The 24,267-nt window shown below is 39.0% G+C and overlaps 1 protein-coding gene across 9 annotated transcripts in view; it reads left to right on the top strand.

The window, feature by feature from the left end:
• Positions 1–24,267, top strand: part of atp8a1 (ATPase phospholipid transporting 8A1) — a 141,130-nt gene that overhangs the window by 31,303 nt on the left and 85,560 nt on the right. For 5 of the 9 annotated variants that reach the window (XR_006925778.1, XM_046848730.1, XM_046848726.1 and 2 more), the window contains exons 3-12: positions 4,213–4,312; positions 8,772–8,870; positions 11,785–11,830; positions 11,961–12,001; positions 15,989–16,062; positions 18,440–18,509; positions 20,045–20,172; positions 21,435–21,546; positions 23,305–23,470; positions 23,849–23,854. Coding sequence is in view for 8 of the 9 variants with exons in the window: in XM_046848730.1 (XP_046704686.1) it covers positions 4,213–4,312; positions 8,772–8,870; positions 11,785–11,830; positions 11,961–12,001; positions 15,989–16,062; positions 18,440–18,509; positions 20,045–20,172; positions 21,435–21,546; positions 23,305–23,470; positions 23,849–23,854 (842 nt within the window). In the remaining variant the exon portion in view is untranslated. Of the gene's footprint in view, positions 1–4,212; positions 4,313–8,771; positions 8,871–11,784; positions 11,831–11,960; positions 12,002–15,266; positions 15,341–15,988; positions 16,063–18,439; positions 18,510–20,044; positions 20,173–21,434; positions 21,547–23,304; positions 23,471–23,848; positions 23,855–24,267 lie in introns of all 9 variants that reach the window. The other 4 variants (XM_046848731.1, XM_046848729.1, XM_046848727.1 and 1 more) reach the window with 3 other exon arrangements.

The raw sequence follows: 24,267 nt of genomic DNA, 5'->3' as shown, positions 1-24,267 counted from the left end.
AGCAATGAAATGCAGTTTGGCATCTACCAGAAGTGCAAAAAGAAGCAATTGTGCAGATAAATATGTAGTATATGTACAGCATATAATGTATATGTATATATAATGTAAACATATGTATAGTGAATATATACATGAATGTAAAATATTAGGCAGAATGTACAGTAAGGTGTGTATATATAGATACACATAAATAAAATGGTGCAGATGTATGTAAGGCACAATATGTGTAGAGAACAAAGAGTATACAAAAATACAATATGAAATATGTACAAAAAGCTGTACCTGAACCTGCTGGTTCTGGTGCTTATGTTCCTGTATCTCCTATATTACTATATTACTAATATAGCCCATTATGGTTCATTTTGAGATGCTTTTCTGCACAACACTGTTGCGAAGAGTGCTTATTTGCGTCATCATAGACTTCCTGTCACCTCAAACCAGTCTATACATTCTTTTCTGCAGATACTCACTGGAATTTTTTTTTATTTCTTTTCTTTTATGTACCATTCTGTGTAAAACCTAGCAATCCATAGAAATCCCAGATTAGCCATTTCTGAGATAAATAAACCATCTGATCTGGGCACCCATTGCATGGTAAAAGTTACAGAGATCAGATTTTTCTCTATTCTGCATGCACGGTGCTGCTGCAACGTGACTGCTTGGTTGGATAGTTGTTTGAATGAGCAGTTCCGTTGTACTTCCTAATAAAGTGAGAGTCAAGTGTAGTTTACCTTTAAAAAATAAATGAAGGTTTCAGTGTTAAAGGTATCTTTAATTAGTTTTTAGAGTAAGGCTTTAGATGGACACAACATGCACTTCCTCAGGTAAAAGATACACACCACGGCTACAAATGAGGCCATGAGAGACAGAAATGGTACCTGGGAATGATGGTGTGAGTTTAGTTAAGCTCCATCATGATACCTGAAGCCTGGAGCAGCACTGAGGTCAGAATTAGAGAGGCACAGGAACCAAAACTGATTTCTTTATAAACTGATCATGTTCCAAAAACAAAACAAAAAACTGCTGTATTTAAAAGTGCCATACTGTAGGTGTAGGTTTATTTCTTGCTTGTACAAATAACCTGGAAGATGTGGAGAACATGATGCAAAACAATGCAGTGCATTATGTGTTAGTAGGTTGTAGTAAACAAGTTTGTGTCCATATTCCTGTCACATCAAATAAATTTTTTTTTTGTCACATACACATTTATACAGAGTACGACGTAGTGAAATGCTTATTACGACTGTATAACATGTAAATAGAATATGAAAAATGTAATTAATAAAAATGATGGTTATAAAGTATAAAAAGTATGAACTATATATATATATATATATATATATATATATATATATATATATATATATATATATACATATACACACACACACACTGTTCAGTGTTAAAGTAGTGCAAAAAAATTTGCAAAAGAAAGAAAAATAGACATTTTTCCCCCATTCACTTGTGTATAAACACCGATCAGGAGTTCGTCTATCGGACCGGACCACACGTGATAGACTTCGCTCTCCACGTGCATCAATGAGTCTCGGCCGCCACCGACCCTGTCGCCGGTTCACCACTGTTCCCTCCTTGAACAACTTTTATTAGATCCTGACCACTGCAGACTGGGAACATCACACAAGAGCATTTTTGGAGATGCTCTGACCCAGTCGTCTAGACATCACAATTTAGCACTTTAAAAACTCACTCAAATCCTTAAGCTTGCCCATTTTTCCTGCTTCTAACACATCAACTTTGAGGACAAACTGTTCACTTGCTGCCTGATATATTGCACCCACTAAGAGGTGTCATGATAAAGAGATAATCAGTGTTGTTCACTTCACCGCTCAGAATATTATAACATCATCATGTTATGCCTGATTGGTGTGTATTCTTACATTCAGCTGCATTCTTAGTTTTTTAGTTGGTTTAGTTTAGTTTATATATTTTGTATTCTGGTTCATTGCCTGTTTTTTTTTTTTTTTTTTTTTTTTTATTTATTTATTTGAACTTCCACTTCTGCTTGTTATTGACACTGTAGATCTATGAAACATTTATAATGTTGCAGCAGTTTCAGTGTGACATTCTCTATGTCGTGTAAGGTCCTCGAGAATCAAGAATGTTGGGAGTGACCTCAAGGAGTTATAAATATAAAAAAAATATATACATTTATATGTTTAATCCGTTTAACTCTCTTATAATGTGAAGGACCCCTGTTAAGTGATGCATCCACAGCACTTATAATTCACCTCTTGAGTGTAATTGATACAGAAGAAAAACACTTATGGTACTGACTTATGATCCGTATTGATGACGACACATCAGAGCAGATGTTAAATATACGAGATGATAAAGATGCTGGGATGCCAGTGAGCTGTTGTGTAAGCAGGCTTGTGAGGGGGTACAGGGTTTATATATCACCCCACAATGCACAGCTCTGCCTGCTCACTCGCTAATGTGAGCATAAATCACACAAGAGCCTAGTGCTCTCTTTGCCAAGCTCCTACCATCATATCTCACTCCCTTACCTTTGCTCTTTCACTTGCTCCGTCATTTGGTGCAAATCCAAAGCTGATCAGGCACTGAGTTATTTATTCCAGACACCCGGTCTGTGTTATCTTACGTCTCGGGTGATTCTGGATATATCTCCAGCACAGGCAGTAAGCTCTAGCGTTGATGGTGTTGTAGCGAGTTAAGTTACTTAGATTGGGAATGATGACGCTGCAAAGCCCATCCAATCCCATTGGATGCTGCGCAGTATAATAATATACTATTGATATAATAAATGACATTAACAAGCTTCCAAAAGCATCGTGGGTTTTGTCAGCCTGTGTATTCACTATTACTTGTGATAGAAGAAACCTGTGAGAGGAATCTCTGTGTTTTATGTTTGCAGCTAATTCATTTCAATTCTGTTTTATATCTATAGCATTTTTAAGGACATTATACCAAATCAAAGATAAAGAGGCTATTAATTTGGAATGTACAAGTTTAGTGCCTATACATTTGTTCCTTATAAGTTTAAAAAGCCAAACATGCTAAAAGAGTTAATAGCAATCAAATGAGGAGGTGGTAGCTTCGTGTTTAAGGCATTGGGCTTTCGATCTGAAGGTCGTGAGTTCAAATCCCAGCCACACCAAACTGTTACTCCTGGGCCCCCTGAGCGAGGCCCTTAAGCTCATAGCTGCTCAGTTCGCTACTTGCTCTACAGAAGGACGTATGACTATTGCCATAAATGTAAATGGTCACTAATTAGTGCACATTGACTGAGCATAATTGGTGGCTACCAGCTTCCATTTATTGGTGCTTGTGTAAGTGGGCTGATGCTCAGGCGCATCCTTATGAATACATGAAGAAGCATATATTGGGGTGATATAAAGTTTTTCGAGACTAGCTCTGTTTACAAGAAAGCACTTTATTTATCTACTTTTATATACTATCATCTTCAAAACAGCCCTTTTGCGCAGCAATACAGCGCTCCCAGCGTTCCTGCCACTTTTGGAATGTGTCAAGGAAGACTTCTTTTCTAAGCGTGTTCAGCACCTTCTGCAATTTGCGCTGGATCTTTGCAACGGTGTCAAAGCGTCAACCTTTGAACTGGATCTTTATCTTCGGGAAGAGGGCGAAGTCTGCAGGAGTCAAATCTGGCAATTAGGGTGGGTGTGTAAGTGAGATCACAAGTTTTCCACACTAGAAACTCACGTGTGAGGAGAATTCGGTGACAGGGTGCGCACGGGGTCAGAATAGCAGACGTGGTAACCCACGTAGTCAGTTGCACAGCTCCCGATGTACACAGGACAGTTTCTTTTGGCACATTGACTTATGTGCTCCCTGTGAATATGCATGCAGCCTTGTGCTGCCATCTGTTGTGGTGTTTTTGATACTACCTTTAATGTGTCACAGAACAGCATAATATTCTCAGAAGAAAGCGCTATTTACCCTCTTCTACATACATGAGCTGACAGATGCCTGTGATTGGCTAGCGTCACAGCCAGTTTTGTGCTTTTGTTTTTTTCCTCAATGTGACCTGGTCAGGACACAAACTCCCTAATATGCCGTGCATGTTTTTCTTCTGCACCTGGTGTTGCTATTGTAAAGAATTACGAAGTGATATTCTGGCCATTTGTTTTGCACCACTGTGTTTTGTTTGGGTTAGTACAGTATGTGTGCTGCTGGAATCAGACTCACGTGTTGCTCTGTTTTGTTTTCCAGCACGGCGAAGTACAACGTGCTCACCTTTCTGCCACGGTTCCTCTACTCACAGTTCAGAAGAGCAGCCAACTCTTTCTTCCTGTTCATCGCCCTGCTGCAGGTAAAATACACAATGCTAGAACCCGAGGATTACATCAGCTCTCACTGCCAGAGATAATCATCTATCTTTGGCTCAACTTGCTCTGGAAAGAGGCATCAGATCCACTCAGTAATGCTGGCTTAGATGAACTTTAGATGAACCTGGCAGATTTCCTGCGAGTCACGTTTTCCACTCATTCAATTGGACAGATTTGCTCAGTTAAATGGGGAGGATACAATAGGAACGCCTGTACACATGCTCATTTATTCTATATTCAATTATATGGCAGCATAATTGTTGGAATTGACACAGAAGGGTGCGACAACATTGCTTGAGCACCAGTTCTAGGTGAAAATGCCCACTGAAGCTTTGTATACTGTACATTGTGCTGTTCTTGTTAAAATGACTGGTAAGTGTAGCTCATAATACACTATTTGTCAGGTTTGTGGACACGTGACCCTAAGTAAGATGTTACTTGGGTAAGATATTCCACTAGATTTTACAGTTTCATGCTTATTTATTCACAAGGGTGTTAGTGAAGTTAGGTCAAAGGTTTTCAGTAGAGTTGAGGTCAGAGCTCTATAGCAGGCCACTAAAGATTTTTCACTATATCCCATGTAAACCATATCTTCACGGAGCTGGCTTTGTGCACAGGTGTATTGTCATGCTGGAACAGGTTTGAGTCTCCGAGTTCAAGTGAAGGGAAAATGTAATGCTACTACATCCAAAGACATCCTATACAATCATGTGCAAAACTTTGTGGTACAGGTTTGGGGAAGAACCACACATGAGTGGAAATGTCAGATGTTCCAATACTTTTGTTCATATAGTGTATATACAGGGAGTGCAGAATTATTAGGCAAGTTGTATTTTTGAGGATTAATTTTATTTGAGGATTTAATTTGAACAACAACCATGTTCTCAATGAACACAAAAAACTCATTAATATCAAAGCTGAATATTTTTGGAAGTAGTTTTTAGTTTTAGCTATTTTAGGGGGATATCTGTGTGTGCAGGTGACTATTACTGTGCATAATTATTAGGCAACAACAAAAACAAATTCATACCCATTTCAATTATTTATTTTACCAGTGAAACCAATATAACATCTCAACATTCACAAATATACATTTCTGACATTCAAAACCAAACAAAACAAATCAGTGACCAATATAGCCACCTTTCTTTGCAAGGACACTCAAAAGCCTGCCATCCATGGATTCTGTCAGTGTTTTGATCTGTTCACCATCAACATTGCGTGCAGCAGCAACCACAGCCTCCCAGACACTGTTCAGAGAGGTGTACTGTTTTCCTCCTTGTAAATCGCACATTTGATGATGGACCACAGGTTCTCAATGGGGTTCAGATCAGGTGAACAAGGAGGCCATATCATTAGATTTTCTTCTTTATACCCTTTCTTGCCAGCCACGCTGTGGAGTACTTGGGCGTGTGTGATGGAGCATTGTCCTGCATGAAAATCATGTTTTTCTTGAAGGATGCAGACTTCTTCCTGTACCACTGCTTGAAGAAGGTGTCTTCCAGAAACTGGCAGTAGGACTGGGAGTTCAGCTTGACTCCATCCTCAACCCGAAAAGGCCCCACAAGCTCATCTTTGATGATACCAGCCCAAACCAGTACTCCACCTCCACCTTGCTGGCGTCTGAGTCGGACTGGAGCTCTCTGCCCTTTACCAATCCAGCCACGGGCCCATCCATCTGGCCCATCAAGACTCACTCTCATTTCATCAGTCCATAAAACCTTAGAAAATCAGTCTTGAGATATTTCTTGGCCCAGTCTTGACGTTTCAGCTTGTGTGTCTTGTTCAGTGGTGGTCGACTTTCTGCCTTTCTTACCTTGGCCATGTCTCTGAGTATTGCACACCTTGTGCTTTTGGGCACTCAGTGATGTTGCAGCTCTGAAATATGGCCAAACTGGTGGCAAGTGGCATCTTGGCAGCTGCACGCTTGACTTTTCTCAGTTCACGGGCAGTTATTTTGCGCCTTGGTTTTTCCACGCTTCTTGCGACCCTGTCGACTATTTTGAATGAAACGCTTGATTGTTCGATGATCACGCTTCAGAAGCTTGGCTATTTTAAGACTGCTGCATCCCTCTGCAATATATCTCACTATTTTTGACTTTTCTGAGCCTGTCAAGTCCTTCTTTTGACCCATTTTGCCAAAGGAAAGGAAGTTGCCTAATAATTATGCACACCTGATATAGGGTGTTGATGTCATTAGACCACACCCCTTCTCATTACAGAGATGCACATCACCTAATATGCTTAATTGGTAGTAGGCTTTCCAGCCTATACAGCTTGGAGTAAGACAACATGCATAACGAGGATGATGTGGTCAAAATACTCATTTGCCTAATAATTCTGCACTCCCTGTAGATTTAATAATAAAAAATAAAAAAAACCCACAATATTAATATTTTAACATTTTATTTGTATAATGATAAAATTTGCTGCCTTCAAACTTAAACCTTTAAAAAGATGACAAATATCGTATTAAAGTAAAAGTTATGACCACGAATGATTCCGATTTTATTTAATTGCTATTACAGACTGCTACGTTGACCCGTCAAAATGTTTGCTTTTTGTGAACCGATAGTTTCGATGGAAAGAGTGAAAGCGGTTGAGAGAGAAACAAGTGAGAGGAATTTGAAACACAGGTGGTCGGTGTATCTGGTATCCAGCTGACAATGCAGCAACCTTGAACATGCAGCAACCTTGAACATGCACCTGAGCTGTCGAAGAGAGAAAGCTTTGCACAGGGACGGCGTTACTGCAGAGAGCCTAAACCCTTTTACCTGAAATTTTAGATGAAAGCACACAGGGAATATGGTTTTTCTTTTTTGTCTTTTTTTGTTTTATGCTTACAGTGAACAGTTATTTGCACCTTTTTATAGCTGATATAAGCCATGAGAAGGCAGAGTCTCCTGTTTACTATCAAATGGCATCATCTGTCGATTTGTCAGCCTGCATCCATGCGCACTATTACTTTATAGTATACAGAAAAGAATTTCTATTACAGAGTCTGCGTTACGAGAGACCCCATGGTGTGCGCTGTCGTTGTTGTTTAAACGAGATCTTACATGGAGAAAGAGCTATTTGATTTAATGAATCCATTTATTGGTTTCATAGATCAATTTCCAATTACAAAGCTTCTTATATGTTACTGCTGCCACTCCTTAATGCGTTCCTGTCTTAGCTACAAATGATGGCGAGACGCTCAGTGGCGAAAATGATGCAGCGCTCAGTACCATTAGGCAATATGATGGGGGGGGAGAGTAACTGCATTCTATTAAAAGACATTCACTATACAGATCGAGGATGGACAAGTCTTCCATTCATCAGCCTGCCAACCAGACATGCGTAAAGTCCCATGTGGTGCCTGGTCTTTAGTGTCAGTTTCCTGGTAACGTAAAGAAAACGAGTCAGGCTAGCGCTTTAATTTTCTTTCAAATCATGATGTACTGCTATAGGGGGTGTGTGCTTTGCTGGTAGGCTGGTAAGTTAATTTTATTCTTTTGCTCTGGTCATTTAGTCATCGGCCTTCTGTTTGTTCCAACTAATCTGACCAGTTAAAGCTGGTAAAAGGGTGTTAAAGGGGTGTACTTTTGTGAGATACTGTGTGTGTGTGTGTGTGTGTGTGTGTGTGTGTGTGTGTGTGTGTGTGTGTGTGTGTGTGTGTGTATATATATATATATATATATATATATATATATATATATATATATATATATATATATAATCATGTGTGTGTGTGTGTGTGTGTGTATGTATGTATGACTACTTAATTATACCATATGTATGTATATATATAAATACATAATTATTCCTTACTTGTATGGAAATTCTGGAAAATCTGTAAAAACTGATGATAAATAGAAACCTAGAATGCTTTTTTTTTTTTTTATGTATCTCCTGCCAGTCATTTTTTGACACTGTACTCTATGGATCAGCCTTCATTTTTATAAACATGGACAGGAATCATTTAAATATGATCAAATTTAAATATATCCAAGTGTTTGAGACTTAATCAGTCATAACTTTTATAACTTTGTTTAGTAAGATTGTTTTCTACGAGGGAATTCTTATCCATGCCAGCTTCACAACAGCAGACCAGAACAGAAGATTGATGCCGTATGTGCTTTATTTGCTGACTCCTGCTCACACATCACTCCTCCTGCCTGCCAGTTTAATGGTTAATGGCATGCCTGAGGTCACTATTCTCACTTCCTGCTGACAGACTACACGTATCCACACATATACACACATTTCCACACACAGGGAAACGCATGTCTTTTCATCTATTTTCACTGGAAAGCAGTTAATCATGAAAGACATAGACTTTGAGTCACCTCTGAGTCGAATCAGAAACTTCTCACCATTACAGAGATGTTTTGATTGACTGGCTGGATTTTATGTCTTTAAAGCAAACATCATTAACGTATTTTGCTTATGTGTGTGTTTTAGCAAATTCCAGACGTTTCTCCGACCGGAAGATGGACCACACTGGTGCCGTTGCTCTTTATTCTTGTGGTGGCGGCAGTAAAGGAGGTGATCGAGGATCTGGTGAGTTGCTTGCTCCTTTTCAGAACCAGCTCTTAGAAAGCACAATCGATCTTCTCCGACTGTTAAATAGTGAAGCTTAGGAACTCCGAACAATGCAGTCTGGCTCTGAGATGAGCACACCGTCCATCTGAGCAATTATATGAGCGCTCCACACTGGACTCTGATTGTCAAAAAGAACAGGGGTTTTAGTCTCTTCTGGTAGGCAGAGGAAAGTTTGTAAGGTCAGTGTAATGAGCATTAGGATTTATTGATATACTTAATTTTGGGGAAATAATGTAGCTACATTTAAAAGGCAGAGTGAGATTTGGTTGGATTTCATTTGCATTGCGATGCTATTAACCCCACCCTCAGTCAAAACTTTTATTAATTTGATTAGTAATACGGTTTTCTATTAGAGAATTCCTATCCATTGAAGTTAACTGCCAGCTTCACAGCAGACCCAGGAAATACCTCTCCATTTATAACCACTGGTTTCTTATGATCTTAGCTGAAAGGAAGAGTCAATGGAGTGGGGATATATATCATCTTTGTTTAAGTCATGTGGTTAATTTCCTGCCTAAAGATGAGAAATGTTCCAGTATGAAAGTGAATCTGGAATGCTTGGTCTTAATCTGGCCTGTCACTTATCTGTGCCAGTCTGAGCCTGTCAAACAAAGACATGGCATCACACACACACACACACACACACACACACACACACACACACACACACACACACTGCCTTAATATGACATAATAATGTAGAGATATAGAGACTGGCCTGCTTCAAATCTTTCAATGTTGTCCTTTTGTATTAGACACAAAAGAAAAATAATAAATATAGACAAAGAGAGACAAAGACAGTAAGACAGAGAGAGACAGAAGATGGAGATGGACAGTTACAGAGACTGACACCCTTGAAAAGAACGAGATACACACACACACACACACACACACACACACACACACACACACACACACACACTGGCAGACTTTGTTGAAAAGAGAGAGATGCGAGTTTTACACAGAGGGACCACACAGTCAGACAGAGCCAGACATGTTTAGAGAAAGAGAGAGAGAGCGAGAGAGAGAGAGAGAGGTAGGAGGAAGAGAATGTTTTCAGCACTGCAGTCATGTCTGAAAGAAGATGAATGAGCAGTGAAAAGCAGGGGGCGAGGGGGAGGGTCTAAATTTTGACTTTTTCTTGCGCATCGAGTGGAGAAGCCAGGCGATTCCAAATAAACACTTTAAACTCTGCAGCAGCCGGCAGGCAGGCAGGGGGTCTCCGATTCCATGCAGCCCAGAATATAAGGGAGAGAAGAGAAGAAAGGGAATGAGAGAGCAAGAGCGTGAGAGAGAGGATGAAAGCGATGCTCCCATGGCAACCTGTGGTAATTAGAAAGCTCTCAAAGTAAAAAGAGTGGGAGCAGATTTGCCCCTCCATCCTCATCGCTGCAGTTTCACTCTTATCCAGAGACGCTCCAAATGGCTCGGTGCTGTGTGAAATATACTCGGCTTCATCGCGTGCGTTCAGCTGCTCCTCAAATCATCCATTTTTTAAAAAGAAAAATTTAGAAATGTGTAGTATTTTGTCTCAGCATTACTGAACACTGGGACCAGGATTAAATACAGTAACTAGGTACATTATTTTATCACACACCGAATAAACGAGGTGCACAACAGTCGCTATCTCAGTCCGTGTTTTTTTGTTTTTTTTTTGCACACATGCGTAAATCGCATATTCTGCAGGTCCTGCACACAGCTGCAGGAATATTCTGACTCGGTCCCACTATTTCCACCTTCTGGTGTATATAAATACTGCTTACGCATGTCAATTCTGTAGCTATATTTGGTGTAAGTTCTATTTAAATTTTTCATTTTAATTATTTTATTTAACTCTTCAATTATTATTGTATCTATTCTAATTATATTCTAATTCCATTTTTTTCTCTGAAAGGCAATTCACTGTACTGTGTATTGCGTATGGTTATGCATGTGAAATGTAATTTTTATTTCAAGTTTCATGAATGAAAAATTTTTTATGCCCCAAATTGTTTAAAAATTCTTCTTTTTTATTATATATATATATATATATATATATATATATATATATATATATATATATATATATATATATATATATATATATATATATTTTTTTTTTTTGAAGTTGCAGTTTTATGCAAAAACTTTTTACATTAAAATTAGTTTTTTGTTCTGTGTTACATTCAGAATTTATTTTTTCAGTTTTATTATATCTATTCATTTTCCAATTCTTTTTTAAAACTTTTTTATTTCAATAAAATTAGTTTTAATTCAGTTTGTCACAGGAAAAGTATTTCATTGCCTGTCACATTGTGTGCATTTAAACACATTAATAACATTGTAACAGCAGTGTATTGTTAATATGAGAGCATGACCATGGAAAGGCAAATGGGCAAGTCAAAACATGGAAAAGAAAAAATGATAAAAAAGAACATAAGTCAGGGCTAGGGTCTTGCTTGTTTTAGTGAATCCCACAAAGGAGCCCTTATCTGCCAGAATAATTTAGATTTGTTCTGTAAGTCATGTGTAAGTTAAAGGGTGAAGATTAGCCACTTGTTCTACACATCTTCAGAGTTGGTACCTGAAATAATGAACATGGAATAAGTATACATTCTTTGCCACATAAGTACTTTTTTAATGGATGGGAAAAAAAAGGGAGCAAAGCTGAAGACACCCAAATGCATGGCAGTTTTCCACAAAATTTACGATCGTGGTAGTTTAGAGACCACACATGATCCCAAAGCCAAAATAAGCACAGAAATATTAATCGGCATCTCATCTGATCCTCTCTCCAACCTTTTTATCGGAAAAAAAAAGAAAAACTAAACACCTCATTGAAGCGTATCAACACAGCCTGTTTCAACTTTTCTTTTCCTTTTCACACGTACAGAAACGTCACAAAGCAGACAGCGTCGTGAACAAGAAAGAGACGCAAGGTAAGATTGTGAACATATTAACTTCTTCACGTCTTTCATTTCATGGTCTCATAGGATTTTATTCAGCTAATTTGTTGTTCTCTTTCTCTCTATCTCTCTATCTCTCTCTCTATTTGTATTTTATTCTTAGTGCTGAGGAATGGCGCCTGGGAGATTGTTCACTGGGAGAAGGTACTGCATCTGGTATCGCTCAATAAATAAGCACAGGCGTTCCTAGAAATCCAGAGAGAAAGAGCGAGTGTAATATGACGCGGAAGGATTTTCTTTTTTTCTCTGTCTGTGTTTTTTGTTTCTTCGTCCTCACACAGGTCACAAAACTCTAATGAGGCCACCATGTGCATGCAGTTACTATGGAGACTGCGATATCTCATCGGGTTTAGTGTTCATCAAAGGGAACTATAATTGGAATGTTGAACACAGCGCTAGGAATAATCCATTTTTTAAAAAAGACACAAACGGCGTTATTAATAGTTTTAGCTGACACTTTTTATCTGAAGAGGTATTGTCAGCAGCGTTCGCTTGAAAGTTAACTGTTCATCTTTACATGTCCAATATTTTTAAACCTACTGCTTATATAGTTTAGTAGCATTCAGTATGGATCATAGGTTTGATGTTTCTGCACCAAAAATAAAATCCTAAGTGAAATACATAAGGGCATACAGGGGCAGATCTAACCGGTCGGTCATAGATGGCAACTGCCACCCTGAGAAAAAAAAAACCCACCCCCAATTCCACCCAATGTATATGACATAAATTAAATCAGTTTCTTTGATCCGATTTACACCAGTGGCCCTACAATGTGATTACATCGAAAACCATAAACCCCAATAATAATGGCAAGAAATCTCATCTTACTATTAAAGCGTATGACTCTTAGAAACTGCAAAATTTTAGTGAATAAAACACATTCAATGCAACCAGCCTGATCACTGATCACAAACAAATGATTCTACTCGGCTCTTCGAATCGAAGCCTTTGCGAAGGTAAGCATAGCACTCAAGAAGCAGAAGTTAAATATCCCCTACCATGTAGTTTAATTTGTCTTTTTAATCCAGATAGCAGGTTTGGCTAGTCAATCACACTTCAGTCTTGATTACATTTTACCAGATCGATATATAAAAATGTGTGCCCCAGTTCAATCCACAAGAACCATGCAAGGAATCTCCCTTCAGTATTGCCACCCCTCATAATTCTCCTGCCACCCCATAAATAATTTTCCAAGATCTGCCCCTGAGGAGATATATATAATATCAGCTATATATATATATATATATATATATATATATATATATATATATATATATATATATATAGCTGATATTATATATATATATGCATACATATTATTTTAAATCTATACAGTCGTCTTTTTAGACCGGTATTTCTCCTGGGCCAATAATCCGGGGTTGTTTGTTATGACTGAGTTCCAATGTGTATCCAATGTCATTTTGAATTTGTATTATACAATATCTAAGGAATGAATATGACCCAGCATGCTATTATAGGAGGTACGACATTATTTTTCAATAACGCTGTTCTGAAGCGTGTTAATCCCCTTGTTGCCGCACTTACCATTTTATATTCTCTACAATAATGACCCTTCATACGTTATCAGTTTACAGTCACCACAGTTCTGGTGAGCTCCGCCGTCTGAATCATTTCCTATAACAGCAGCTCTGACCTCATTTAGTTCTAGCCAGAGCATAAATGATGCACTTCATGGACAAAAAACTACTTGTACATGGATACGATTCGCCCCGTTAAAATGCAGTGTGACCCGGTTTTGATTTGATTCAACACAATGCGATTTAATGAAATATGATGCAATGGAAAAAATATGATGCTATGCAATTCAATATGGTACAGATAGTTCTCTTTTATTCCTTTAGTTCAGGCAGACAGCAAATCATACATTTCCTTAAGTGCCTTCTGTCCTCTCAGGACACGCCTCGGTCTCCGTAGTGTTGTGATGAGTTATATGCACGTAGTAGCAGTGGTGCTGAGTGAAACAGTTTAGTCACTTTCTAAATAAGAAAGCACATATCTTATATATAAATAAATCTTTTTTTTTTCCCAGATGCAAATATGATGCATCACGATACAAATGCCAACTTGTATCTGATGCACACTTTTTAAATCGACGCATCACTAGTTTTTCTCCAAAAAGTTATGTATCGGGTGTTTTTGGATGTAGTATAGTCAAATTTTCCCGTCACATGAACTAGGAGATGCAAAAAGCCACACAAAGCCAGCTCCAAAAATCTATGCTTTTACAAGGCTTTACTGTCAGAACTGCTGCTCTAGAAAATGAACCAATGCTGTTAAATTAGTCAGAATTGAGAATTGACTATGATATAAAATGTGATGTGTTGTTAATAATTGTGTATGTTTGTTAGAAGCACAATATAAAAGCTTAACAGGTTTTCCCGTTTTTTTTTTCTCTTCCCTTAATATAGGGAACCGTGTCGAACTTCACATATGTTGTAGAAAGAGATTGGCTTAAAAACAAAAACATGCTTCTCTGTTAGATACTTTTTCAGGTTAAACCCCGCTGAATTGTGAAAGATGACCGCTGGCCTTTTTTGCGTCTCACAGCGGGCGTATGAAACTAGCTGTCTGTTTGATTCATAACCTGCTAGAGTGTAGCTATTTTTTATCATTTACATTTTTTTCCTTCCAGCTGTGTTATTGGAGATGATTAGAAATGTGTACTCTGACAAAGAAATCTGTTTCTTCCTACGCCTCTTGAAAAATGCTTGGCTTCTGTGGAGTGTCAGGCCACTCCATTGATACACACTGTGATTTTCTCACAGTCTCTATTTATCTTTCTCTCTGTTGCCTTTAATGTGGCATTTATATTAAGAAATGGGAGAGATGGGGGGTGAGGCAGATAGTTAAGTGCGGGGGTGTGAGACAGATAGGCAGGTGGGGGTGAGACAGATAGGCAGGTTAGAGAGAGAGGTGAGACAGATAGGCAGGTTAGAGAGAGGGGTTGAGAGGGGATGAGATAGATAGGTGAGAAAGAGACACACAAAGAGAGGGAGGGCTGTGAGACAGATAGGTGAGAGAGGTGGGGGTTAGACTGTGAAAGAGGTGATAGGGGTGATAAAGATAGGTGAGAGAGACAGAGAGAGATAGAGTTGATGAGACAGATAGACAGATAAGGGAGAGGGGGTGGGTGAGACAAATAGGTGAGATAGAGAGAGACACAGAGAGAGACACAGAGAGAGATAGAGGGGTGAGACAGATAGATGGGGGGGTAAAAGTGAAAGATAGAGATAGATAGACAGGTGAGAGAGGGAGATGGAGAGTGATAGATGGTGAGGAGGGCCAGGGGCAGGTACCGCAGACACCCTTTGATTTCTTAACCCTCCCTATCAGGCACCTGGCGCTTCTGCGTAACCCTGTGTATCTCTAACGAGTGTGTTTTTTGCAGGTAGTGGTGGGAGATATAGTTAAAGTAAATGGCAAAGATTACGTCCCTGCAGACACTATACTGCTGTCCTCCAGGTAGACACGTGCACATTACTGCTGATATAAGCAGAGACGCTGGCCATTTATAACCCCCCGTCATACACCCTGCTAAAGGAAGTGCGGCAAAGTCCAAACACTAACACCCAGATTTGTATAATAATAAATCTAGGTTCTGAAGCTCAGTCTGCGGTCAGTCGGGGAGACGAGAACACGTCCCGACCACACCGCTCAGCCCCGCACTTCCTTCACAGGGTGCTCTGCCACCAAGTAACACTCTCAGGACATGTCTGTGTTTGCAGTTTTCTCTTTTTTCCTTCTCAAAATCCATTTGTCAACCTGCTCTAAATCTAGAAAGAGTCCTCGTTCGGGGCGGATTTCCGCAACGTCGCTGATTTATTATTCACTAGCTACAGTATATAATGGCTGTCCCCCCAGTACACATCGTGCATGTTATTTATTAGTTTGGCATTTCTCAGATGGCTTTTGAGAACGAAACTCGGAGCTGGATGTTTGTGTTTCCTTCCACTGTACAAATTAAAAAACCTGTGTCTGTTTCTGTCTTTCTCTTTTTCCTCGCTTGGGTATGTGCAACCCCCCCTCCCCCCTCATTTCCATAATACCACCCTACTTCCCCCTCGCCCCCTTCCTCACCCCCTCACTGCTGGTACTGCTGGGTAATTTAAGGTGGCGGTTGGGGAGGTAGTGCGAGCCTCCAACGGAGATCACCTTCCGGCAGACCTCATCATTCTGTCATCCAGGTCAGGAAAAGCGACGGGCTGCATGGGGGCTGCAGGGAAGGGGAAGGAGAGGAGTGTTGGGAGGGGATGTTTCGGAAGTGCTCAGGTGGAGGGATGCTGCTGGTTTGACTTTTGCATTTTTTTTTTTTGTTTTTATTTTTTCGGCCTTGTGCTTTCCGTGCTCATCCGCCCTGGCTGCCCAAGCTAATTTTAGTAACACTGATGCGATAACTAGTTTAGGTTCGGGTCAGATTACAATTTTCCTGTTCTGTCTCCAGGAAGATGCAGCTTTTCCATGTTCATCTACAAACTAGGTGACTCTCAGAACATGCCTCGTCTCCGTAGCGTTGGGAGAGAACGCGCTTTGAGAAACAGTTTAGCGAGGAGAAATCAAACTATATATAAAGTATTGGTCACTTTCTAAATAAAAGTATAGCGCAGCTACTCATATTTATATACAAATAAATCAAATAATGCGAATATGTAAAACATATTCGCATCGTGATACAAATGCCAACTTGCGAATTGGTGAATCTTACCATCCCTAAACAGTATTATTTTGTTGGATCACTACTTTTTTTTTTTTCCCCTTCCATACACACTGATTTTACCAAAATGAGTGACCTGCTTAGTAATAATTTCTCAGAGAATTTCATAATGGTCACATCAGAAACATGCAACTGTAAAAGTATGTTTCTGTTTTTCATTGCTTCACTCAGCCATGACTCTTAGGTACAACACTGGGTTAGAGGTGAGATTTATCAGTAGACCTTTCCTGCCCATTAGGCATTCGCAGCAGTAGTCACTGCCATATTTTTCTTGCAATAAACTGATTAATGCTGGATTTAAATACCATTGTTTTAGGTTACTAGTACATTAAGACAGCTCTAAAAGCTCCTCTGTATGTAGATCGGTTTCTGCTTGCCATCGATTAGTTTAATGAATCTTTATCTCTTTCTTGATGGCTATTGATATTTTTAATGCCATTTTTATTCCAAGTGCGATTGAATAAGAACGAGATCCGACTTCAACCTGATTAGTATGGACGCATCCCTAATTGCAGTGTGCTTTTACATTCGTTAAATGTGCAGCATGCTTTAGTGAAATGCCTTGAGGGGAAAAATGCAGTCTGTTAAAACAGCGTGTACACCGAGTCAGGGCATGTCTGCATGCTGTCACGTCACTGAATAAACAATGTCTAGCTCGACCTGCAGCGTATCTGCGATTTTGAAGTGGTGAATAGAATACAAAAATATAAATTAGGAGCTCATCAGGTTTACAGCAGGTATTTATCAGCCACCAGTGATGCATGTAGTTAGAGGAGAGACTGTTGGGACACTTTCATTACACAGGTGAAAGATCAAGTTAAATAATATTGTTTAAAAGCAAAATACATGAGCTTAGAGGTTATCGTTCTTTGAATGTTTAAAATGTATACAGTATATAAATGTAATATTTTTAATATAAGATTTTTAGAAGAAAATATTTTTTTTGGTGTTACGCTTTTGCACTCAGTGTTGATGTTCCATCTGTGTGCCATGCCACTGTGCTGCATTCTCCTTGTCTTGCATGATCGTGAAACTAATCTCGACAACAACTCAGTGCAAGACTTCTTGATCAAAGATGTCGATTTGTTTTTGAGAGCTTTGCAGATACATTATATGAGCAAAAGTTTTGGGACACCAACTCATCCAGCCAAAATTCTTTAATCTCTTACCACAAAGTTGGAGGCACACAATTGTATAGGATGCCTTTGGGCGGTGTCTCAGTGCCTCTGCACAAACAAGCTCTGTGAAGCTTTGGTTTACATAGGGTGGAGCTCAAGATCTTGAGTGGAATTCTATAAAGCTCTGACTTTAACTCTATTGAAAACCCTTTGGGAGAAATTGGAACACTAGCTGTACCCCAGGCCTCTTCACCTCACCTACATTACCTGACTTTACTAACAGCCTTGTGGCTCTCTACAGTCAAATCTCTACAGTCACATTCCCAAATGTAGTGAACCCTCTTTTCAGAAGAGTAGAGGTTAAACAGCAAATTGGCACTTAATTTGGAAAGGAATGTTCAAAAAGCACATACAAATCTAATGTGAAGGTGTCCACAAACGTTTGACAGTATACTGTATGTAGAAGCGAATGGGTGTTAGAAGTTACTGTTTTGTTAGTAGCTGCAAAAATGTTTTTTGAGGGTTTAAAAGCATGTTTATTTTGTACTCGTGACGTCTTTGCTTGGGAATCTTGCATTTCGCTGTTTCATCAGTGCACTGTGACCTAAGTGTCAAACATTATAACTTAATATTTAACTATTTTCTTGTAGACATAAACAGTCTACAGTCTTATAGTCATAAACATTTCTGCAATGTACATTGTCTTTTGTAATGATCATTTCTACATTTCAGTGAACCTCAAGGAATGTGTTATATAGAAACCTCAAACCTGGATGGAGAAACCAATCTCAAAATCAGACAAGTGAGTGTTGCTTTTTATAAATGTCAGTAGGAGCTTAAGATTGAAACGTTGTGAGTTCAAATTCCTGGATTACCAAGCTCCCGCATTCTTGGCTTTTGAGCAACTGCTCAGAAACATGTAAATTGCTCTGGATTAGATCTGACAAATGCCACAATTAAACATTTGTCTTTAAATATTACAGCTGTCAAAATTATATATGTAGATATGATGCTGTGATAAAAAGAAATATTGCTCAGGGCAAATTATCCCGAAATATTATGCAACCCAAATTCCAAAAGAGTTGGGACACTTTAAAATGTAAATAAAAACAGAATGCAATGATTTGCAAATCTCGTTAGTCCATATTCTATTCACAATTACCAAACAAATCCTATTTTTGTTTACATAACAAAGGAACAAGGTAAAAACAAAAAAAAACCTGGTCCTTGCCCATGTCAGTTATAAATATAACATATACACACTGTCAAGTTTTACAGCAAACGAAAGTAAAATACAAGAAAAACCTGGTCTGCCAGAACTTAAAGGCAAATTGAAAGAAATGGTTGCCATTTAAGAAAAAAACAAAACTGTCAGTGTTATTTGATTTTCTCAATCTTAAGAAAAATCTTTAAGCCACCATACACACCTCTTGCCAGAAACGTGGGGTTACTCTTGTGCTCTCACAGCAGGTTCTCATCAACACCATTTATAAATAGAGAGGAATGGCATGTGTTTTTCAGCATTATTGTGGACTGAAAAAACTATTTCACTTAATGTATTAGAGTAAGTTTCCCAAAATAAATAGACTTTTGAGGTCCACATAAAAAATTGTACTGCAAAACTACTTTATTTCTCTCCACTACTACTCATACCATAGCAATTCTCCAATTTCATAGCTTTCATGGGTTTGCCTTCTGAGATCCTTTGCTGATCAAAGTGGTTTGAGTTTCGGTAGCCTCCCTGTAGCCTCAGCATGAAGCATTTCCTCAAATTCTTGTCTGATCTTGGTTCTATTTAATCTTTTTTTTTAATGTTTTTTGGTGTTTGTTTGCACCTTGTATACACTTGTGTGAAATCTATAGTGCATTCTGTGTGATATTGGCAGTTTCTAAAAAAACTAAATAAGCCCTCTTGGCATGAACAACCAAATCACTATGATTTTGTGTAATGTGGCTCATTGGTTAAGGCACTGAACTTTGGACCAGAAGGTTATAAGTTCAAATCCCAGCACCACCAACTAAGCTGCCTTTGCTGGGCCCTTGAGCAAGTCCCTAACCCTCAACTGCTCAGGTGTAATTAGTGTAGATAGTGGCATCTGCCAAATGTGTACATTAACTGAAGCTCCTGATCCTTACATTTGTGTGCTTTTATGATTGGATAATTAAATGAGCAGCATATAGACATTTAAAAAAATAACCAGCACCTGGACAGCTCCAATATTGAACGCTGCATGATTGCACTCTCCTCAGCTTCGACCTTTCGCATTGTGCTCATGCACCTATCTACTGTAGAGCGTATCATGGTGCTGTATCACTTTTTTGTTTAATTGTTTCTAGGGCCTTCAGGTCACTTCTGAGATAAAGGACATCGACAGCCTGATGCGTCTGTCCGGTCGCATGGAGTGCGAGAGCCCCAACAGACACCTGTATGAGTTTGTAGGCAACATTCGGCAGGATGGACACAGGTGAGAGGGACACGGCATGGGATTTAGAAAGGTGTCAGGTGAGGGAAAAAAGAATCATGTAGCATATAAGGGCCCTCTGAAATATTGATCGAACGCGGTTAGAATTATTAGAGAAGCAGCTGAAATATTAATGATGGAAATGTCCTCAAGACATTTACAGACACTGTGTTTGGGATGAGTGCCTGAAGGTGATCACAGCACAAAAAATGGGTTTACTAACTTAATAAAGCTGTTTATTTCATTTTATTTTAACATTCATTTATTATTGTTTAGCAGTGAATAGTAGGTAAGATTCACCAGTTTGCATTGGTGCATCGCCATATAAGTCAATGATATGATGCATCAATTTAAAAGTGCATCGGATACAAGTTGGCATTTATATCACGATGCATCGTTTTTAACATATTTGCATCGGTAAAAAACTTTATTTATATGTAATTATTAGTAGATGTTCTATACTTTTATTATTTAGAACGTGACCATTATTGCATATGTAGATCCATTTCTCCTCGCTTAAATGTTTCTCAAGCGCATTCTTTCAGCACCACTGCTGCTACATGAATATGACACATCACCGAGAGTCATATAGAATACAGATTAACATGGCAGAGGTAGAACTGCGTATTCATGGAGACAAAACAGGAAAAAAACTGGTTTAATTAATTTTTCTTTTTTTTTTCTTTTGCACTACAAAGGCCTGTTTGTCAAAGGGCCATGCATTGGAAGTCAGAAGGCACTTAAGTATATTTAAGATTTGCTGTCTGTCTGAACCAATGAAATTAAAGCGGACTATCTGTACCATATTGAATTGCATAGCATAATTTTTTCCATTGCATTGAATCACATTATGTCGTAATCAAATTGAAATCGGATCACACTGCATCATAATGAGAGTGAATCTTATCGCAACGCACCAGTAGCTGCTTTATATGTATCTTTTAATGTATCATATCGTTGGCTATGTATTGAGATACGAATCGCATCGGCCTCAGATATAGAGATGCACATCCCTAGTGTGAAGTATTGTGTGTATAGTTATAGGTATCTTTTTTTTTTTCCATAGACATTACTTATACTTTTATATAATATCCCTGTTTACTTTTTTTGTGGTAAACTTCCCTGTAGTGTCCAATTACCTGAATCAAGCATGTGCCCCCCAAAACCAACCAAGCCCCTCCCCCTCATCCCACCATTGCGTGACTTCCTGTCTTCCTGCCGAAGTGTTACTTGAACTCAGTGTGACAGTGTGTTTCTTAATCCAGCACAGTGCCACTGGGTCCGGATCAGATCCTTCTAAGAGGAGCACAGCTCAGAAACACGCAGTGGGTGCACGGCATAGTGGTCTACACGGGCCATGACACAAAGCTCATGCAGGTGAGTCTTTCCGATAAGCGATTTTCTCCAGAAAGGATTACCTAAAGGAGCTTTTGAACACCTAAAGAGTGCTCTGAAATGGCACAGCGTTAGTCTGTTGCAGAGGAGGATGAGGCTGATGGCTGCAGATGCTGATGTATGATGGGAGTTAAACACTGCTGTGTACTGCATGTGCATGGAGTGTGTCTGCTTTATTAATCCACACTGAATGGTGGAAGCCTCAGAGGCCTTAAAATAATGTTTTTGAAAAACAACGTACACTGCATTTCATATTAACAATATAAATAATTTGTGGGTCTGAGGATGAGGATGAATTGAAGGGATTGGAAACACCTTTGTGTATGACTTCAGGATCATTATTTGTAATAGAAATATACATAACTTTATTGGTAACGGCGGTACACACACTCATGATATTCAATTGTCAGAGTATATATGGTGTCAGAATAAGGAGAAAATGTGATTTTACTGAGTTCATATCAGTTCAGTACATTTAACAATTCCCAGTTGGCATGTGTTTAAAAAAAAAAAAAGAAAAAAAAGAAAAAATATATATATTTGAATGCTCTTAAATTGTATTTTAAATAACCAGTCTAACTGACCATCAGTTCCAAATAGAGGAAAAAGGATTAAAAAAAAAATGTGATTGCTTGGGAAATAAAATAAAATGTTTTTGAACATCTAGGATCGTCATGGTAACAATTCCAAAGAGTAATGCCTCTTATCATTCACGATCATTCATGATCTTAGCCTAACTCAACACTCTTTCTTTATATACACTGATCAGGCATAACATTATGACATCATAACATTATGACCGATGAAGTAAACAAACCTGATTATCTCTTCATCATGACACCTGTTAGGGGTGGGATATATTAGGTAGCAAGAAAATCTTTCCTCAAAGTTGATGTGTTTGAAGCAGGAAAAATGGGCAAGCGTAAGGATTTGAACGAGTTTGACGAGCGGAAAATTGCGAAACTGTAGTTCTTGTGGGCTGTTCCCACTCTGCAGTGCTCAGTATCTATCAAAAGTGATCCAAGGAAGGAACAGTGGTGAACCAGTAACAGGGTCATGGCCGGCCGAGGCTCACTGATGCACACGGGGAGCGAAGGCTGGCCCGTGTGGTTCAATCCAACAGACCTGTTGTAGATCTGTTGTAGCTCAAATTGCTGAAAAAGTTAATGCTCGATGGGTCAAAACTGGTTTGTCAGCAAAAGGGGACCAACACAACATTATGCAGGTGGTCATAATGTTATGCCTGATCAGTGTATACTATAACTTTATGCCTAACAGTTTACTTACTATTGTTACCACCTTTCCCAGTGACCTCCTCTGAGGCTCAGAACATATCCATCCCAGCAAATCACTCAAAATATATAAACACAATGCTTTCCATAAACGCTGGAGATGGATCTTCATCTTTAAAAAGAAGGCGAAGTCTGCAGAAGACAGATCTTGTGAGTAGGGTGGGTGCGGAAGTGAGAAATTCACGTGTCAGGAGAGCTCAGTGACTGGGTGTGCACGTGATCAGAATAGCAGACGTGGTAACACATGGTGAGAATAGCACCAGTTGCACAGCTCCCGATGTACACAGGGCGATTTTGACACAATGACTTCTAAAGGTCGGTGCTCCCTGTGACTGTGCTGTCATCTGTTGGAGTGTTTTTCTAAAACTTTTATCCAAAAAAATGTTTTGATACCACCTCGAACATAGTTTTATGTCAAAGCTAATTATTTATCCTGTTCTACTTCCAGAATTCCACACGTCCACCTCTGAAGCTGTCGAATGTCGAGCGCATCACCAACTTTCAGATCCTGGTGCTGTTTGGCTGCTTGTTGGCCATTTCTCTGGTTTGCTCAATCGGACAAAGCATCTGGAAGTACCAGTACGGCAATGAGGCCTGGTACATGGACCTCAACTGTAAGCGTCCTGCTCACCTTTTCATGCTGTCCCGTCCTCTTGTCTCTGTCTGCTCACTCATTTGTTGTATTATAATTTTTTTATTTACTTGCATTAATGTCAGCATTTCTTTAAGTTTTGCTGTGTATAAACAAATATGCATTGCTACGCAAGTGAATATTTGTCTGTTAAGAAAAAAAAAAGAAAGAAAGATGGGAAAACGTTTGTATTTCCCTGTTAAATAAAACTGTTAATATGGGATGTGCAAATGGTTGAGTATCACAACGCTGCTGAATATTTTTTATTTTATTTTATTTTATTCTCTGTTTCCTTTTCTAACATTCTGTTTTGGTTTGTTTTTGTTTTTTTCTGTGTTGTTGTCATTTTTTTCTTTAACAGCTCCAGGTAACAACCATTTAAAAGCCCTGGCCATGCGTGAATCAGCCCTCCTTACTAATCTCTAGCTGAGGCTCAGGCTTTGCTGAGCAAACCCAGGCCGTTATGCGCTTGCCCTACTTTGTGAGGGCGATTGCAGAGGACGGCACACACGCCAGCGATCCAGTGATAGGTTTATCCCCTCCAGATATGTGACTGTATAGTCTTTCCTAGTGCCTGATCTCAGACATGTTTTTCCCTTCCACCTCCATTCCCGGTGACACGTTAACCTCTTTGCGAGAACCTGGCCTAAAGCACCTGTTCGTTCTTTTAGTAATAAATGAGGCACAAGATTTCGTTCCTGCATTCCTTAATTGTTCAATCGGATATACAGTATTTATGGAGGCCTGGGAAAAGCCTTGTGGGAAACTCTGACAATATAT

This window comes from Silurus meridionalis, chromosome 5, assembly GCF_014805685.1.
Source record: "Silurus meridionalis isolate SWU-2019-XX chromosome 5, ASM1480568v1, whole genome shotgun sequence".
In the NCBI taxonomy this organism is placed as follows: Eukaryota; Metazoa; Chordata; class Actinopteri; order Siluriformes; family Siluridae; genus Silurus; species Silurus meridionalis.
The sequence above is the reverse complement of the archived record's forward strand: the minus strand, read 5'-3'. Positions and strand labels throughout refer to the sequence as shown.